The 17,270-nt window shown below is 38.2% G+C and overlaps 1 protein-coding gene across 1 annotated transcript in view; it reads left to right on the plus strand.

Annotated features, from left to right (window-relative positions):
- Positions 1-16,685, plus strand: part of TRPA1 (transient receptor potential cation channel subfamily A member 1) — a 52,484-nt gene extending 35,799 nt beyond the window's left edge. The window contains exons 18-27 of the mRNA XM_036111204.2: positions 1,194-1,264; positions 2,015-2,177; positions 2,970-3,059; positions 4,581-4,750; positions 6,293-6,422; positions 6,826-7,008; positions 9,898-9,966; positions 13,621-13,731; positions 15,342-15,439; positions 16,087-16,685. Coding sequence (XP_035967097.2) covers positions 1,194-1,264; positions 2,015-2,177; positions 2,970-3,059; positions 4,581-4,750; positions 6,293-6,422; positions 6,826-7,008; positions 9,898-9,966; positions 13,621-13,731; positions 15,342-15,439; positions 16,087-16,297 — 1,296 coding nt within the window. The 3' untranslated portion in view covers positions 16,298-16,685. The remainder of the gene's footprint in view (positions 1-1,193; positions 1,265-2,014; positions 2,178-2,969; positions 3,060-4,580; positions 4,751-6,292; positions 6,423-6,825; positions 7,009-9,897; positions 9,967-13,620; positions 13,732-15,341; positions 15,440-16,086) is intronic.
- Positions 16,686-17,270: the final 585 nt, after the last annotated feature.

Genomic DNA, 17,270 nt, shown 5'->3' on the forward strand with positions numbered 1-17,270 from the left:
ACCAGTCCCTTGGGCATCTCCCTACAAAGTTAGAACATTCCACACCTCTCTTTCCTCCTCAGGGAGAAGCTAGGAGTTGGGAATTTTCTCTTGATCTCACTGCTTTGTGCTGGGAGAGGGACTGTGGCAAGTAAATGCCATGGATTTTCCTGCTGTCTTTGATGTGGTTCTTCTTGGCTACGGGCTCGCTTGGGGTGTAGGAACCTCTTAACTGGTTTCTGTATTTCTCACAAAGGCAGTTTCCAGGTATTGCTATTAAGTTGATGTCTCTTCTCTCCATGGGTATAGGAGGGTCTGGGACTTCCTGTTCCATCTTGCTGACATCACTTCCTATATGTATTTCTTTTTTTTTTAATATTTATTTATTTGACAGAGAGAAAGAGCAAGAGAGGGGACACCAGCAGGGGGAGTGAGAGAGGGAGAAGCAGGCTTCCAGCTGAGCAGGGAGCCCAGTGCAGGGCTCGATCCCAGGACCCTGGGATCATAACCTGAGCCAAAGGCAGACGCTTAATGACTGAGCCACCCAGGCGCCCCCCTATTTATGTATTTCTTGAATAATTAAAAATTAATTTGGGGGCACCTGGTTGGCTTAGCCAGTTAAGCGTCTGACTCTTGATTTTGGCTCAGGTCAGGATCTCAGGGTTGTGAGATGGAGCCCCAAGTCAGGCTCCATACTGTGTGTGGAGCCCATTTAAGATTCTTTCTCTCCCTCTTCCTCCTTCCCCTCATTAAGAAAAAAATTTTGAAATAAATACTCATAGTTCCCAATAATTCACGAAAACCTAATAATCTACAAGCTAATTTAATGACTATTTATGTGTACTATTCAAAATTCTTCTAGAGAGATAAGCCTGAGTTTCTTCAAGTAAAGAACAAGGGTGTAGAGCTTCCTTATTTATCTTTAATATCCTTTCCAGTTGTAATTTTGTATAAGATTAAAATGCTTATTCTATGTCAACTAGTGAGAAATTGAAAGAGACAAACTGAATCAAATAACTGCATCTGTAAAAATGATTCTCTCTAGCTTGTTTTTGAAAATATACATTCTTGCTGTAATTTTTGATTTTTTGAACTTTCATAAGGAAGTGTTACTTTTACAATATTAAAATAAATTTATAAAACCAGCAAACAGCTTAGTTTGTACTTACTAGTTTAATAGGATTTATTTTTATTGATCTTTCCTTATTTCTCAGGTAATGGTACAACATAACCGCATAGAACTTCTCAACCATCCTGTGTGTAAAGAATACTTACTTATGAAATGGTGGGTATTAAGTAGTATTTCTTTTTAATGCCCCCATTAAGTTTGTTTAAAGCCTTCTAATTAATTGTTTAGATTTTATTATTTTAATGTTTTACACTTTGAAAAAGACATGTGTTGAAGGCAAATTTTGGTATTAAAATGCTGTTGTTGGGGCGCCTGGGTGGCTCAGTTGGTTAAGCGACTGCCTTCGGCTCAGGTCATGATCCTGGAGTCCCAGGATCGAGTCCCGCATCGGACTCCCTGCTCGGCAGGGAGTCTGCTTCTCCCTCTGACCCTCCCCCCTCTCATGTGCTCTCTCTCTCTCTCATTCTCTCTCTCAAATAAATAAATAAATAAATAAAATCTTAAAAAAAAAAAAAAAAAAAATGCTGTTGTTTATCTTTGACATTAAATGAAATATTTGGGGGGTGGAAATCCTTATATAAGACATGAAGAAGCACTCCTCCTGGGCCTTGCATTTTAGTGGACGGTGAAGTGAGAGGGGTACCTGAGAAGAGCAATCAACGTGGAAGTCAGAAAATAGGAGCTAAAGTCTCTGTTCTTCCGTTACTTGGTGAGAGATTTTAAGTAAGTCATGATTTTCTGGGAAGTTGAGATTCCTTTCCCGAAAATGAAAAAAGGTGAATTTGAAGATCTTGATTCTAAAGTTCAATGAATTTACCAAATAGATTTCTGAGAGAGATTATAACTACTTTTTCCACTTTTTATCTTACGCATTTTTTTTGTTGAAATTGTGATTTATTTTTGTAGGATGGCCTATGGGTTTAGAGCCCATGTTATGAACTTAGGATCTTACTGCATTGGTCTCCTGCCTATGACATTTCTTGTTATCAGTATAAAGCCAGGTATGGCTTTCAACTCAACTGGAATTATCAATGGAACTAGTGATCATTCAGAAATCTTAGACACCAAGGTATTTTCAATTGGTCTTTATATTTCAACTTTTTAAAATAAAATTATTATCAAAAGTGTGGTTTTTTCCTTAGAAATACTAACCCCATAATAAATCTGAAATATCAGGACTTTATTATAAATAGACTGTAGAATTCATATATGAACAATTTCTCCCAAAATCCTTTGTGGAATGAGAGGGACTATAAGTAAATAGGTCAATAAATGAGTTTGTAAATTAATTTAAAGAGAATTGACATGAATGAGATACTAGTTTTAATGCTGGAGTTTAAAACTTTAAAATAGGTCCACAAGAAAGCAGATTTGTGGCTGTGAGGGATTTTGGGGGAAAAGAAGTGTTTCTTAGTGGATACAGCGTTTGTGTTTGGGGATGATGAAAAATTACAGAGCTAGATGATGATGGATGGTGGTGGTAGTTTCCTTCATGTCACAGAATTATACATTTTGAAATGTAAATATACATGTAAAATGTAAAACTTTGAAAATGGTAAATTTTATGTTTATGTGTATTTTACCATAGTAAAAATTTTTTTTATATAGGTCTACAGATTTCATATTCTTTTAGAATTCGTTTGGTAATTTTTGGACCTCTCTTAGAAAGGACATTATGAAATGGGTATGAGTTGTCTTTATATTGGTATCACAGTAATTTTCTGTTTAAAGCAAATACAAACAGTATGTAGGAATGAAACAAGAAAAACGAAATATTTAATAGTGGAAATTATGAAGACGCTTAAGTGCTGTTTTATTTGATATCCTTCATAACGGTTTGTTTTGTATTTTTCTGTTTCAGAATTCATATTTTATAAAAGTTTGCATGATTTTAGTTTTTTTATCAAGTATATTTGGATATTGCAAAGAAGTGGTCCAAATTTTCCAACAGGTACACAATACATTTTGTATCTCTAAAGTTGCAAATATTTTAATATGCAGAACATAAATTGCTGAACTATTATTGAAGCAATATATATCAGAATAAAATCACATAACTTGACAAATGTATAGACTGGAAATACCAAGCATAAACTTTTCAAACTGTAGAAATCACATGATTTTAGATAAGACTCCTGCATTGAATGGTGCGTATTTGATAAATCTGAAGTAAGGATGTTCCCGTTGTACTAGTCCATATGGGTCTGCTTGGCTACAAATGAACTTATGAATGACTTTTCTGTATTTTCTCTGATATCAGTTAGATATTTTGCTAACATAATAGATTTTGAATTTGATACTTTTAGTAACAATTTATAAAGAACTTACTTGGTCCATGACTCCATTTCAAATGGGTTTTTCTTTGAATTGCTTTCTTAATTAGAATGCTTTTCTTTATTGGATAAAATTTCAAGTTATAAAAAAAATTTGAGAACACTTTATAGCGTAATTTTTACTTCATGCCTTATTTTTTGTTTTAATGGGTAGACCCAGATCAGACTCAAGAATTATGTGAGTTACCTATAGGTCCTTACTTTGGCTAATAAATGGCATCAATCTTTTCTCAGTGTGGAGGTTTAAAGTCTTTTATTCATTTTTGGGGGTTTTTTGTGCATCTTTTTATAAGATATATATCTTTTATACAATACCTCATTTTATGTGAAAATTTACTTTGTTACATAAGCACATTGATATGTGCATTAAAGAATGTTAATGATAGTTCCAATGCTTCACATTTGTTTGATATACATTGCAAGTACTTATGTGTGTGTGTATGTAGTTGCAGTAAATTGTCACAATTCTGAGAATTAGACTATATTGTTCCATTGTAGCTTAAATGATTTAGGGCATATTATTTAATCTTGTCATAATTTTCATTTTTTTTTACAGGTTATAACCTAAACTATAAAGTTATATGATTTCTCTAACAGAGTTGGTCTCCACGTTTTTTTATTGATACTAAAATCATCACCTCTATAGGAAATTTAATGTCCAAAACATGAAATCTTTAAGAGTAGGAAATGACGTCAAATTTTTGCAGTCATTAAGTCTTCGCACAGGCCTCAAACCTCCTTAGAAGCAGCTTTAGTTTATTTGTATCCTGAGAAATTCACATGTATGTCCTTACACAGGCATAAAGGAATTAATTAAACCAACCGGCAGCTCCTCAGGAATTTCCTTAAGAAGGAATGGACTCTACAGAAAAAGCCCAGGAAATTGTAGAATTTCCTTAGGTATCAGATTCCCAAAGTGTGCCAGGTCAACAGAAAAGGCTGGGCCACCTCCAATACTGGTCCATACCCAGGGCTCTGAGTTCAGTCGAGGATGGCAGAAGCTGGCTCCTCGGTCCTAAACCTCTCCAACTGCAGTGCCACAAAAATGTTGCTGCTGGTCAACGTGTGTGTGTGTGTGTGTGTAAGATGCCAGGTCTTGGTCTCTACATGTGGTAATTCTCAATTCTTTTCAACCCCAGAAGAGGAACTATATTTTGGATCATGCCAATGCAGTTGAATGGATTATCTATACAACAAGCATCATTTTTGTGTCACCCTTATTCATTGGTATACCAGCTTCTGTGCAGTGGCAATGTGGAGCGGTTGCTATATACTTCTACTGGATGAACTTCTTATTATATCTGCAGAGGTAAAGCCAGCTTGAATGATTCCTATATCCCTTAGGTATTTTTAACATTAAAAGAACTATTTTAAGTACCATAAATTTATAATTGGCTCATTCCTTTTCCAATTGTTTTAGACTGTGAAGATACATTTTATATACTATTAAGGAAAAGGTGAGAGAGGTTTGGAGCTCAGAGTGTAGACCAAGAATTCTTAACCTTGGCACTACTGAAATTTGTGGCTAGGTATTTTTTTGATGTGGGGGGGATGCCCTGTGCATTGAAGAACGTGTAGCAGCATCCCTGGCCTCTACGCACTAGATAACCAGTAGCAACACCCCCGCCATGTGACAACAAAAAATGTATCCAGATATTGTCAAATATCTTCTGAGTGGCAAAATAGTCTGCGGTCAAGAATCACTGGTCTAGACAAATCTAGGTTAAATGTGGGGTTTAAATCGGAATAAAAGTATTGGCTATTCTTGGCTTTGGTATTATTTGCTAAGCATTTACTTTAGATTAAAACAAAATGAAGAGATAGGTATGGGAAATAATAGTGATATAAGAGACAAAAGAAGTTCAAAAAACCTAATTCTAGAAGGGGAAAAAAGGACTAAGCTCTCTTACCTCCCACACTTGCCAATGTTGAGATAAAGTTATTTCATAAAATCTTTACAATAACAAGAGATAAATATTACTCACAGTATATAAAAGAAGAAAATGAAGGGCTGAGTTAAGTAACTTTCCCAGGATCTCAGCTAGCAAGCGGACATTTTACCCACATCTTTCTAACTCCAGGGACCATGCTTTTCCTACCATATCATCTGCATCACTGTTTACAAGCACAATGTTGTGGGGTTGAGCCCAGCCCCTTAGAAAGGACATGGTATAGTGGGAAGAACAGTGGTCTGGAAGTCAAGAGGCTTCAAGGCAAGTCCAGGTACTGCCACTCCTTTGGCTTTGCCATTATCAGCGACCTTAGCGAGTTCCTGGACATCTTTTGGGAACTTAGTTTCTGAGACCTCTAAAGTCCCTTTCAGCTTTAAAGTCTCATGATTCCCCTTTTAACAAGCTGTCTTTGTCAAAGGACATGTCCAAATTGGTGGCTAGATAACACATCCATTATCTGCCTAACCATTTCACAATTTTGGTTTCTGGGAGAGAAAAAGGAAACCTCAGGAGGCCATGTAAATCATATGGGTGTGCCCTTCAGGTCTAGGAGCTCATTTAGAATCTCCACTGGATGCATCACATAAATCATCTTTAGGATCCCTTTATCAAGCTTTGGTAGCACTTTCTATGATCCTGGGAAGATTTTTCTCTCCTACTTTGTTTGAAGTGATACCTAGTGGTCAAGTAGTAAAACAAAGATAAACACTAACAAGAAGGAAAAAGAAAACCGTTTGACAGTTTGAAAATAAGACTACTATTCATGATTTCTCATGTCTCCTTTTTGAAAGTAACTGGCCTCAGTTACTCATCTATGAAACATTGTACCTAATGCATGATGAATATTAACACTTTGACCAGAAAAGTAAATACATATTTTAATTGTTAAATTTTCCTAGATTTGAAAATTGTGGAATTTTCATCGTTATGTTAGAGGTAATTATGAAAACTTTGTTGAGGTCTACGGTCGTGTTTGTCTTCCTTCTTCTGGCTTTTGGCCTCAGCTTTTACGTCCTCCTGAGTTTGCAGGTGAGGCAGCTACATTAGTAGTTGATTTTGTTGATGTGAATATTGGGAATACATATTTATACTTAAATCTGAATGGCTTAGAAAATTAATAGTAACATAATTTTTTATCTGATAAAGTTGCCTTCAAATGATTTTTATTGAAGGAAAAAAATATCGCCTAACTCAATGACTTTCTTCCATTGTCAAAATGTTTATATATATAATGCATGATGATTTGTTATAGATGCAGAAAAGATCTTGATGACTTTATTGCCAGTTTACTAGTTCTTATCACTTTCAGTAGCTATAGTCCTGTGACTTAAAAAAAGTATTCTAAATAAGATTTTATCATTTTACTCTTCAGGAAGTATTTTTTCATTACATGCATTTTGCATTTCACTTTTACCTTACCATCTTTTCTCAGGATGCATTCAGCTCTCCATTGCTCTCTATAATCCAGACCTTCAGCATGATGCTAGGAGATATTAATTATCGCGATGCCTTCCTAGAACCGTTTTTGAGAAACAAATTGGCATATCCTGTTCTGTCCTTTATACAGATTATTGCCTTTACCATGTTTGTCCCAATTGTACTCATGAATTTACTTGTAAGTAATTTATCCTTATATTTTCTGTTTGTTGATCATGTGGAGCATTTAGCAATGATAATTATTCTTAGCCTCCTTCATCTCCCTTCATGAAAGTCAAAAGGGACTATTATAAAATCCATTCATTCAACATTCATTTAGTGCTGGGGGTGTGCCAGGCACAGCACGAGGCCCAGGGGATGCCAGGATGCATGCACTTGGCAGATACGAAGAATCTAGACACTGATCCAGGTGCTGGGAAACGGTGGTGAATAGAGCAATACCCAGTCCTTACATTATAAATTAGTCATGAAGTTAAGTAGTAAATAAATAAATATGTAATATAATGTCATGGGGATGATAAATGCTATGAGGAACTACAAAACTGAAGAATAAGGAAATAAAGATGAATGGTGTGTGCTGCTCTGGAGTTGGGGTAGGGGGTCAGAGGTTGGGCAGAGATCTTGGTGGAATGAAGGATTAAAACCTCATCTCTGCCTTTAAATTTCTCATTGACCAGAGATTCAAGTGGGGAAGAGCCTCTCAGGCACGCGGACATCTGTGGCATTCAGGTGCCATCTCTAAACCAGTTACAGGCTAACGTCCCCAGCAGACATGAACATGCCCTGCACAGAGAACCTGCTCCAGCCACGAGCATCTTAGCCAGTGCAGGCAGAAGTACATCCCAGGTCCATGGAATACCCGAGCTGACATTACAGTGCATTTTTTCCCCCTTATTCATTTATGTAAACATGCACACATTCAATACACTTTTACTGAGTCTGACTATGCACCAGGAATTGTGCTATACAGTGTTTCTGGAAAGAAAAGATCGACTACTTAATGTTTTGATTCACTTACTTGATGCAACTCCACAGAGTTTTATTTTGATGACCTAGAAAAATAAAGGATAACATGAAGAATAATAAAGAATGACATAAAGCCCACATTTTTCCCTTAGAATCCCTTATGTTTTAGAAGATAATTATCTAGAAGAAGATTTGGCCTAGCAGTAGTATACATTGGTGCCATCTCTCCCTGCACGTCCTAGAAGAAAATCAAACCCAACAGAGCCAAGACTGTCAATGTTTTCTTTCCTTCAAACTCTGCCGATGCCTCTCAGTAGCACCTTCCTGGTCATCTCAGATCATTGGAAGATACTTTAGATTCAGCTCTGCCCTTTCCTCACTTCTTCCAGTAAATATTTGCCTCTTATGCCTACTTCCGGTTGGCTTACACCCTCATGGTTCCTCATCCATATTGCTGCAGTAGCCCAAAGAGGCTATCTTGTCTCACTTCTCTAATCCTTCCTGCAAATTGTCACCACAATGATGTTCTAAGGGAAAGCCGAACCTGTCAGTGACTTTTGCATCCCTTTTTTTACCCCCCTAGGACTCTTCATTTCAGTCTAAATCCATCAGCATGGCACGCAAGGTCTTCATGATCTGGATCTTACCCAGATCTCACCCAGCTCTCCACTGTTGGCAGGATTTACTCAGACATGCACCATGAATGTCATGGAGTGTGCCAGACTTTTCTTTGTACCTCCTGGGCTCCACACAAGCTGCTCCTTTTCCTGGAAGGCCCTCCCACTTTGGGTTAACTCTTTCTAAGCTTTCAACACTCAGCTCAAGCATCATCTCTCCTAGGTAGACTTTCTTAACCAACACCTCCCCGCCATCACCCTAGTCTGAATCAGATGTCCCTTCCTTGTGTTTTCATAATTTTGAGGACACAAATCAGAAAAAGATAATAAAACCTACTTTCTAGGTTGTTATGAAGATGAAATGAGCTAATACAAGGCACTTGAAACAGTGCTTGGCACATGATAAGCATTAAATAAATGTTACCTGCGATTAAATATTAGTAATTTATCTACTCTATGACTCAAGATCAGATATCTTTAGATCCTAGGCAAGTATCTTAAATGTGTGAGGCAGCCAGTATGAGACAGCTGGTTTTGATGGAGGCTGATATAAAAACTGAGAGAATGCCCACTGAAAGGCTTCCAAATTTAAAATAAAAAACATTATCCTGTCAAATAAAGCCTACTTGTTGACTATACATGGTTCTCAGTGCTAGTCTGCACCCCCTGGAATATACTCTTTCAGTGCTCATTCACTCAGTAGTTATTTTGTATACCTACTATATGCCCTGTATGGTTCTAAGCACTGGGCATACAGTGGGGACTTGGACAGACCGAGCCCTTCTCTCTTGCAGTTTACTTGACTTTGAGTTTTTGAGAGCACCAGCATCCAGAAGGCTGGTTCAGCATAGGCAGGTACTGATTGTCTAATGAAATAGGTGGCAGCTAATGTAAGTAAGTGAATTTAATTTGGATTGAGTGGAACTGAGCTGACGGGTTCCCCTCACCTAATTCTATGAAGCCATGGAGTTCTAGACGGAGTTACTGTTTGTTTTTGTTTGTTACCAAAGCCACACCCCCCCTTGCAGTGTACCCCTTCCTGCCAAACCTATGTAAGGTAGACATTTCTGCTTCGCCTCAGTTTGCTATTTAACTTTTCCATGTTGTCAAGTCACTCTTGTTTACCTTAGATGCCAAACTCCTGCAGTTTGCAACCATGTTGCATGGCTTACCCCAGTGGCATTTGATATTCTATCACCCCTATCATCTGCAAAAATAACAAATTTTTATTTTAAAATGAATTTGATTAATTGGTGTGTCCTAATTTTTTAGGATAACACTTAAAATTAATGAATCCACCAGTGTGGCTACCACTGTGACAAAGGTATATAGGCTTTGCAGTTTGCTGCAAGATGTGTCATGTGTGTTGAGGTCACTACTAGGCAATTTACATGCTCACTCCCTCACTGCAGCCAAAGAGATCTTAATGCATTTTGAGGTGAGCCATTAAGCTGGTAATGACTTGGTGCTGTGTTGTACTTCAGATTGGTTTGGCAGTTGGTGACATTGCAGAGGTCCAGAAGCATGCATTGTTGAAGAGGATTGCTATGCAGGTAAGTACTGTATTTATTTAAAACTTCCTGAAATTAGCACCATCGTAAGTATTCATGTATAAGAATAGCTGATTTCTGTGACCAGTTATTTAAAACCGACATTTCGTTAGGGCTGAGAAGCACCACACCGTATAGTGCCTGTCATGCACATTCCCTGGTATACCTGCTGTAGTCAAAGGATCAGAAATGAGGAAAAAATTTTCAGAACAGTATCGGCAGAGGAACGGAGAAATTATCTGGGCCTCTTTTAATGTCAACATGTGGCCAACCAGGTAGCTAGCTGCTAAATAAGAATATGACAGGTGTGAGGTATTCTGTCTTGTCACAGCCCCGCTGTTCCAAGGAGCTCCTGATATTCTGGCCATAGCCTTGCAAGCTTCCCACATCATGTGTTATATTGAAGTATTCACTGCATCCATGAGATTTTTGTCCCTTTGTCACATCCCTTACATTTTTCTAGATAATTCGATGTAAAATTTGCTCGACTCAGAGGCTTCCGGATAGGTCCTTGGCTGTTGAATCTTGTGAGGTGGTCTCCTATTACACAATGCAAAACTATTTCTATGCTCTTATTTGCATTGTCTTTAAATTTCAAATTTGAATGGGAATACTTGACGCTTCAAAAATATCTGATGACCAGTTGAACATACACATTCAGAAACTTAGGCCAGTTCAAGAGAAAGACAAATTCATGATAAGATTTAACTTTATCCTCTTCACTTTTCTTTGTCATGCTGCTTCCTTCTCTCTTACTCATTCAGCTATCCATTAGCATATGTTTATTTCTGAAAAATGCTCCAGTACATGATATGTGTGGAGCACAATACAGCTTAGCATGAGAGAACACAGAACCCCAGCATAAACTCACCCAGTTACTTACTGACTTTAATAAGTAAAATCAATCTAATTAGCGCATCAACTGAACATTCAGAGTATAAAATATCAAAATCAACTTAGAACTATCCTTAAACTCTCTTTTCTGTGACTAAGCTGTACATTATACAGAGAGGGCTTGGCACATTTAAAGAACAAATATATATAAATTAAATGGTTAAAATGTTAGGTACAGAAAATGAACGCAAACACAGTTAAGGAAATGCTACATGAAAAGTTGGCATGTGAGCCAGACATTGAAAGATAGGATTTAGAGGAGCAGCGAGGCTAGTCCAGAAGGGCCGTACCTGGCAGGAGCAAAGGGCTGAAGGCAGAATGAGAAGTGGCTAAGGAGGGGTGAAGGGCCACCTGGCCTGGAAGGATGGCTCCTTAGGGGGCACTAAGGCAGCTCAAGACGATTGAGGGCTTTATTAAAAAACAGCACAAGAAAACCTTAGCTTTTTTTTTTTAAGATTTTATTTTTGAGTAATCTCTGCATCCAACCTGGGGTTCGAACTCACAACCCTGAGATCTAGAGTCTCGATCTCCTGACTGAGCCAGCCGGGCACCCCCGAAAACCTTACCTTTGAAAGAAAGGGCAGTAAATGGTGGAAGTGCTTCAAGTTATTTTGTTAGTGGGACGTTACTCTCAGCTCTTCCAAAGAATGAGAACAAAATGAAAGTGGTATATAAGATGATCTGTTGTTATCTCGACTTAGTGGAGAAAGATTAGAGGAAGGAAGAGCTAACTGACCAGTTACTACTGTAACAAAAATGGAGTGCGGGACTTGAGGGAGGTGGGTGAGGAGAGGAAAAGCGATGTATAAACCTCTTCGCAGGCATGTCATCAGTGCTTCATAACAACTCTTGAAAAGATCAAGGAAAGTAAATAAAAAGAACGATGTAAGCAACAGCCCTACATAAGACGTCTGGGGGAAGCCCACTAAACTACAGTGTCGGTACAGTTGATATGAAAAGCACGGTTCTATACTAGACTTGATCTCTTCCCTGAAACACGACGGCACAAGGGCATGTAAAGGAAACAGGCAAAGCAATTGCTCCTGTGTTATCTGTGCCTTGTTTTGGATCACAAAGAGCACGGACTAGAAACCCAGGAAGCCATTCTCTTGTTTCCCCTAAGTTGTTGTTTAAGCAAATCTCTACAGCCATGTACAACTCTGTCAGACATACAACCTGAGTCTGAGGCCACATCAGAACCGAGCATAAGGGGACGGCAGCAGCCCTTTCACAGAGGACATTTAGTCTTCTTTCAGACCCTTATAAGTGGGGACAGAGAGGTCCCTGGGGCAGCGCCTGCTGGGAGCTGTAACAGTTACTCAAAGACACGAGTCATGAGTATTTTGAGGAGCTTGGAGCTCTTTAGTTTTCAACATGAGTATCCCCACTTCCGGTTCAGGCTGGCAGCTGTAGACACCACACATGGACAGACCTCTGCACATCACAAAAGGAGAGCCACGGAGCTCTCTTACCTTCAACATGGGAAACCCAGCAGGTGGAGGTGCAGATGAGCCCTTAGCCCAGAGGAGCCATGCCCAGTGGGTCCCAGCAGACCCACCAAGGTTGGACTTGAAGCTCTGCTTGCCTTCCTCCCCAGGACCATACTGGAGCAAGGAAATCTGGCAGGTCCTATGTAGAAAATGGACAGGGTTAGACACACCATGTGCTTTGTCTGTTGGCAGGCACTAGACTTGAATAAATCTTTTTCAATCAAGTAAGTGAATGATAACATATGACCTCTGAAAAAAATGTTTATTGCAAGAGGAAAGGAATATTGCCCTTAAGACCCAAGGGAAAAAGGAACCTTGGAAATTATTTATTATAGAAACCCAAAGAAAATACCTAATTGGTGTTGTGAATAAAATACAAGAAAACATAGCTGTTCTTGAAACTGGAACTAGTACATAGCACGTTAAGTGGTGGTAAGTGTTATAAAAATAGGGAAGCAAGATACAGAGCGTGTTGTGTGAGAGAAAGGCCGACATTTTAAACAGGTGGTCAGGGAAGTTCTTATCATCTCACCATTTGTGGGTGTGAACGACTGAAATGCCCATGTATGAAAATGCCTATGGTCTTAGCAAACTCACCTACATGGTGATTACAATAAACCTATCTAAACAACAGACACAAAGGACTATAAAAAAAAAAAGTGGAAGAGAAAATTTGGCAAACAGAAAACTAAATATCAACTCAAGGTCAATCTGTTAAATGAGACAAAAGATTGTATCTCTGAAAATAGAAATTAGACTCAAGATATGTCACGGATAAACCATTTTGCACCCGACAGCACAGTGTGAAAAGTCGATGAAGTACTACCCTTCGATGTGCCAGTTGTGGTCCTTTCACTGGTTCCTGTCGCGGTCCTCCATCTAAGCATGGCTTCCTCCCCTGTCGCAGGTGTGCATCATGCCCGCCGCACAGCCCGGCTGCGTGCATCTTGTCGTACGATGCCCCAGAGTATGGGCCGAGTCGTTGCCGTCTGATGTGCCCACTGTCAGCCACGGTCCCTGAACAGTGAACATCTGCTCACTTACACTGAATTCCTTCTGTAAACAGTTTGCCCCAGCTGCAGACTGCTGCCCCTGTCTTGTCAGTGGATGAGCTGAGAGACAGCAAACCTGGCCAGCCCAGCTGCTTGTGCATAAAGCAGGACACAGGAGTCAGTTTTCAGTTTGCTGTACTAACAGCAGTTGCTTTTGTGTGGTGTAAACATTCCAGATGCTTATTAATGATTCCTCTCAATAAATCCAAACTATACTTTAGGTGGAACTTCATACCAGCTTAGAGAAGAAGCTGCCCCTCTGGTTCCTACGCAAAGTAGATCAGAAATCCATCATTGTGTATCCCAACAGACCCAGATGTACAGGGTTATTAGTAAGTACATGTGAAAAATATTGGCATAAATCACGTGATACCGTTTGACATTCATTCATTGTGTTATCCTTAAGGGTACCCTTTTATAGACTTTGAGTCACTGTACCTGTGGAAAAGAAGTAATTGTGATTTTAAAAAGTAAGTGCATGATTAACCCACAGTGAGAACGTGATGGGCAGTGTGAGGGAGGCATTTGTCCTACTGGCTCATTCACAACATTTGTGTTAAATGTGTACCACATCCCTGTGAGAGCGGATGGGTGGTTGGGTGGATCAGCCGTACCCTATATCTTTCTTACAGTGTACCTTTTTGTTTTTCCTAGTCACATGCCACTTACATATATGTGAAAAAAAATGTGTCTATGTGCAAATATAGAGCACATAGGTACATCCACTCAGGTACATATACACACGCACGCACGTGCATGGGGAATGTACATTATAGAAAATGTGCTAAGTGTCGAAGACTAAGCAAGCCACTGCATGATAATGGAAAAGGGACCATATTAAGAGAAGTACTGGATGCTAATCCTGATCATGCCTGGGCTTCCTCATCTCTCTATGAATATTCTGAGTTCTTTGCATGTTAATTTTTCATTGTGTAGTCATGAAATGATAAAGTCAATCTGAGTATCAGCCTAGGCTTTATTCTAACTACACTATTTCCCTGTTCAATTTCATTCATATCCACGGTTGCAACTACTCCTAAAATACAGAAGGCTCAGCAATTGATTCTCTAGCCTAGAGCTCTCTTTGAGGTCCAGGCTCCTATGTCCAGCTCTCTACCTGACATCTTTACTGGTATGTCTCAAGGTACCTCAAATTTGGCATATTCAAAACAAACTCATGCAAAAGAAACTCACAATTTTCACTCCTCCCATGTTTCACTCCCCCTGCAGGGAAAGAATGAAAAAGCCTCTTCTCTCTCCAAAGTTTCTTAATGTCAACACCATTTGCTTGTGCAAGATGTCATCCTTGATGTCTCCTTTTCCCCGCTCCTGACTCCTCACACCCAGTCACTCCCAAGTTTGGTTGATTAGGCTTCCTGGATGGCCTGTGTGTGCTGCCATCTTCTTTTGCCTGGACTCCTAAAATTGCCTCATTTCCGGTCATTTCATATCTGCCCTTGACACATTCGTCTACCAATGGTTTAAAAGACACTAAATTTTAAAAATATATATTAAAATAGCATTTCAGAAATGTCCTCATGGGAAACTCAGTTGTGTTGCATAATGGTGCAGTTTTAGAGAACAACTAATCCTATATGGAATACCACCACTTATAATGAGCATTTTTCATGAGAAAATATATGATGATTCAGTTATACCTTTTCATAAACAATCTTCCACTCCAATTTTCTCCTTCTATATTATCTATACATCTTGTACTTCATTATAATATGCATGATTCATTTTATAGCTCTTTATAGGTCTGTTTCTGTCAACAAATTGTGAGCTCCTTGAGGGAGCTCAAGCTCAAGCTCAATAGCTATGTCTTAGCTATTTGTGGTGCTAGCATACCTGGTTCAGTAGCTGAATCGTGGGCACACATTCAAGAAATAGTTCCTGAATTGAGTTCAACCTGAGTAACTGTTCATCTTTTATCCCACAGCGTATATTTCATTTTATTTTTTACATCAAAGAAACAAGACAGGAAATTCCAAATGTTGACACATCTCTAGAAATAGAAATATTGAAGCAGAAATATAGGTATGTGTTTTTCTTTATATCTGTATTTGAGAAACTTAAAACTTTTAAATAATGATGTATAGTGTAAGGTTATATTGTATATTTGTGTTTATCTCATATTAAGTCATGCTTTAGTTGACTGATGTCATAGTATATTGAGAATCATGAGAAATTTTTTAGACCCAACAACTTATTTGCTGCAATTCACCAATCAGTTCTGCCAGTCAGTATCTTAAACTGCATTTCCATGAGCCATATGAATTCATACATCAAAGCTTTGAAAGATTTTCAGGATTCCTAGAGAAGCTATGCTGTGTCCAGTGGTTAAGCATGAGGGCTTTAGAGTTAATTTACCTGAGTTTAAAGCCCTGTTCAACTGCTTACTAACTCTATGACCTTGGGCAAGCCAGTTAATCTTTCTGTGCAAGAACATTTTAATCTTTAAAATAAGAACAAAAATAAACTGGCCAAGAACTAACAGTACAACCTTAAGAAGAACACTTAAACTTAAAAAATGTGTATTGCTTAGAAGGGTTATGACTACCATGAAGCTCTGACCTGACACAGCCCATCTGATACAGAACACTTCTCATAATCTAGGCCTCTCTGCACTCAAGGATTGAAAAGATCATTGACAATAAATTCATGAGACATGTATATCCTTTTAGGCTGAAGGATCTCACTTCTCTTCTGGAAAAACAGCATGAGCTTATTAAACTCATCATTCAGAAGATGGAAATCATCTCTGAGACAGAGGATGAAGATAATCATAGTTTTTTTCAAGACAGGTTTAAAAAAGAATGGTTAGAACAAAGGAATAGCAAGTGGAAATCTGTGTTGAAAGTAGTAAAGACAAAGACACACAGCCCTTCACATTAGCCTGCAGTGGGTCTTCCTGTGAGGGTTGGGGGGGGGCAGTTTGCATGACCCTGCTAGGTCCAATTTCCAGTTTGACAAAAGTGAGGAAAAGGCAGAAATATGATTCTGATTTCACTACATGTGAAAGGATGGTTCCTGTATTCTTTGTAAAAGTATGTCTTTCTCTCTATTTATATTTTATGCCAGTTAGTATGTATAAAGAATATCCTTTCTAATAAATTCAAGTTGCACTTCTCATTATTTGAATGGGTAGAAAACTAATTTGTTAAACACACATTTTAATGATAAGGACTAGTAAATGTAACTGTTAAGCTAGAATACAAATGTCAATACTGGATTCCTGCTTGATAATTATATAATATGTAATGTATTAGACAATAAAGTATTATATTAGGTTATACCATTTGGTATGCTTTTTTTGTGTGTGTTGGAAGAACCTGTGTGTGGAACACTGTGTACTCTGTTCCAACTATAATTGCCACACCCTTCTTGCTGCTAACACACCTGACGTCACTTTGAGTTGAGACCCAAATTAACAGACCTTATTATACGCATGAATTTTACTATAGATATAGATAGTATATGTTTCTATTTTTGGTTTGCTAATAACCGTAATAAATGTAAAACCTATATAGTCACCCCACTGATTATTGTGTGAGCTTTTTACTATGTTTAGTTTTTTGAGATTTGTAAAAATGCTTCCATCATATATGGAACCAGAGAAAGACACTACAAAAAAAGAGAACTACAGGCCAATATTTCTAATGAACCAGATCCTCAACAAAATATTAGCAAACTGAATCCAACAATACATTTTAAAAAATCATACACCACAATCAAATGGGATTTATTGCCAGGATGCAAGGGTGGTTCAATATTTGTCAAACAATCAACATGATATGTCACTTCAGTAAGAGAAAGGATAAAAAAAAAGACACCTTCAATAGGTGCCAAGAAAGTATTTCACAAAGTA

This window comes from Halichoerus grypus, chromosome 5 (genome assembly GCF_964656455.1).
Source record: "Halichoerus grypus chromosome 5, mHalGry1.hap1.1, whole genome shotgun sequence".
Taxonomy (NCBI): domain Eukaryota; kingdom Metazoa; phylum Chordata; class Mammalia; order Carnivora; family Phocidae; genus Halichoerus; species Halichoerus grypus.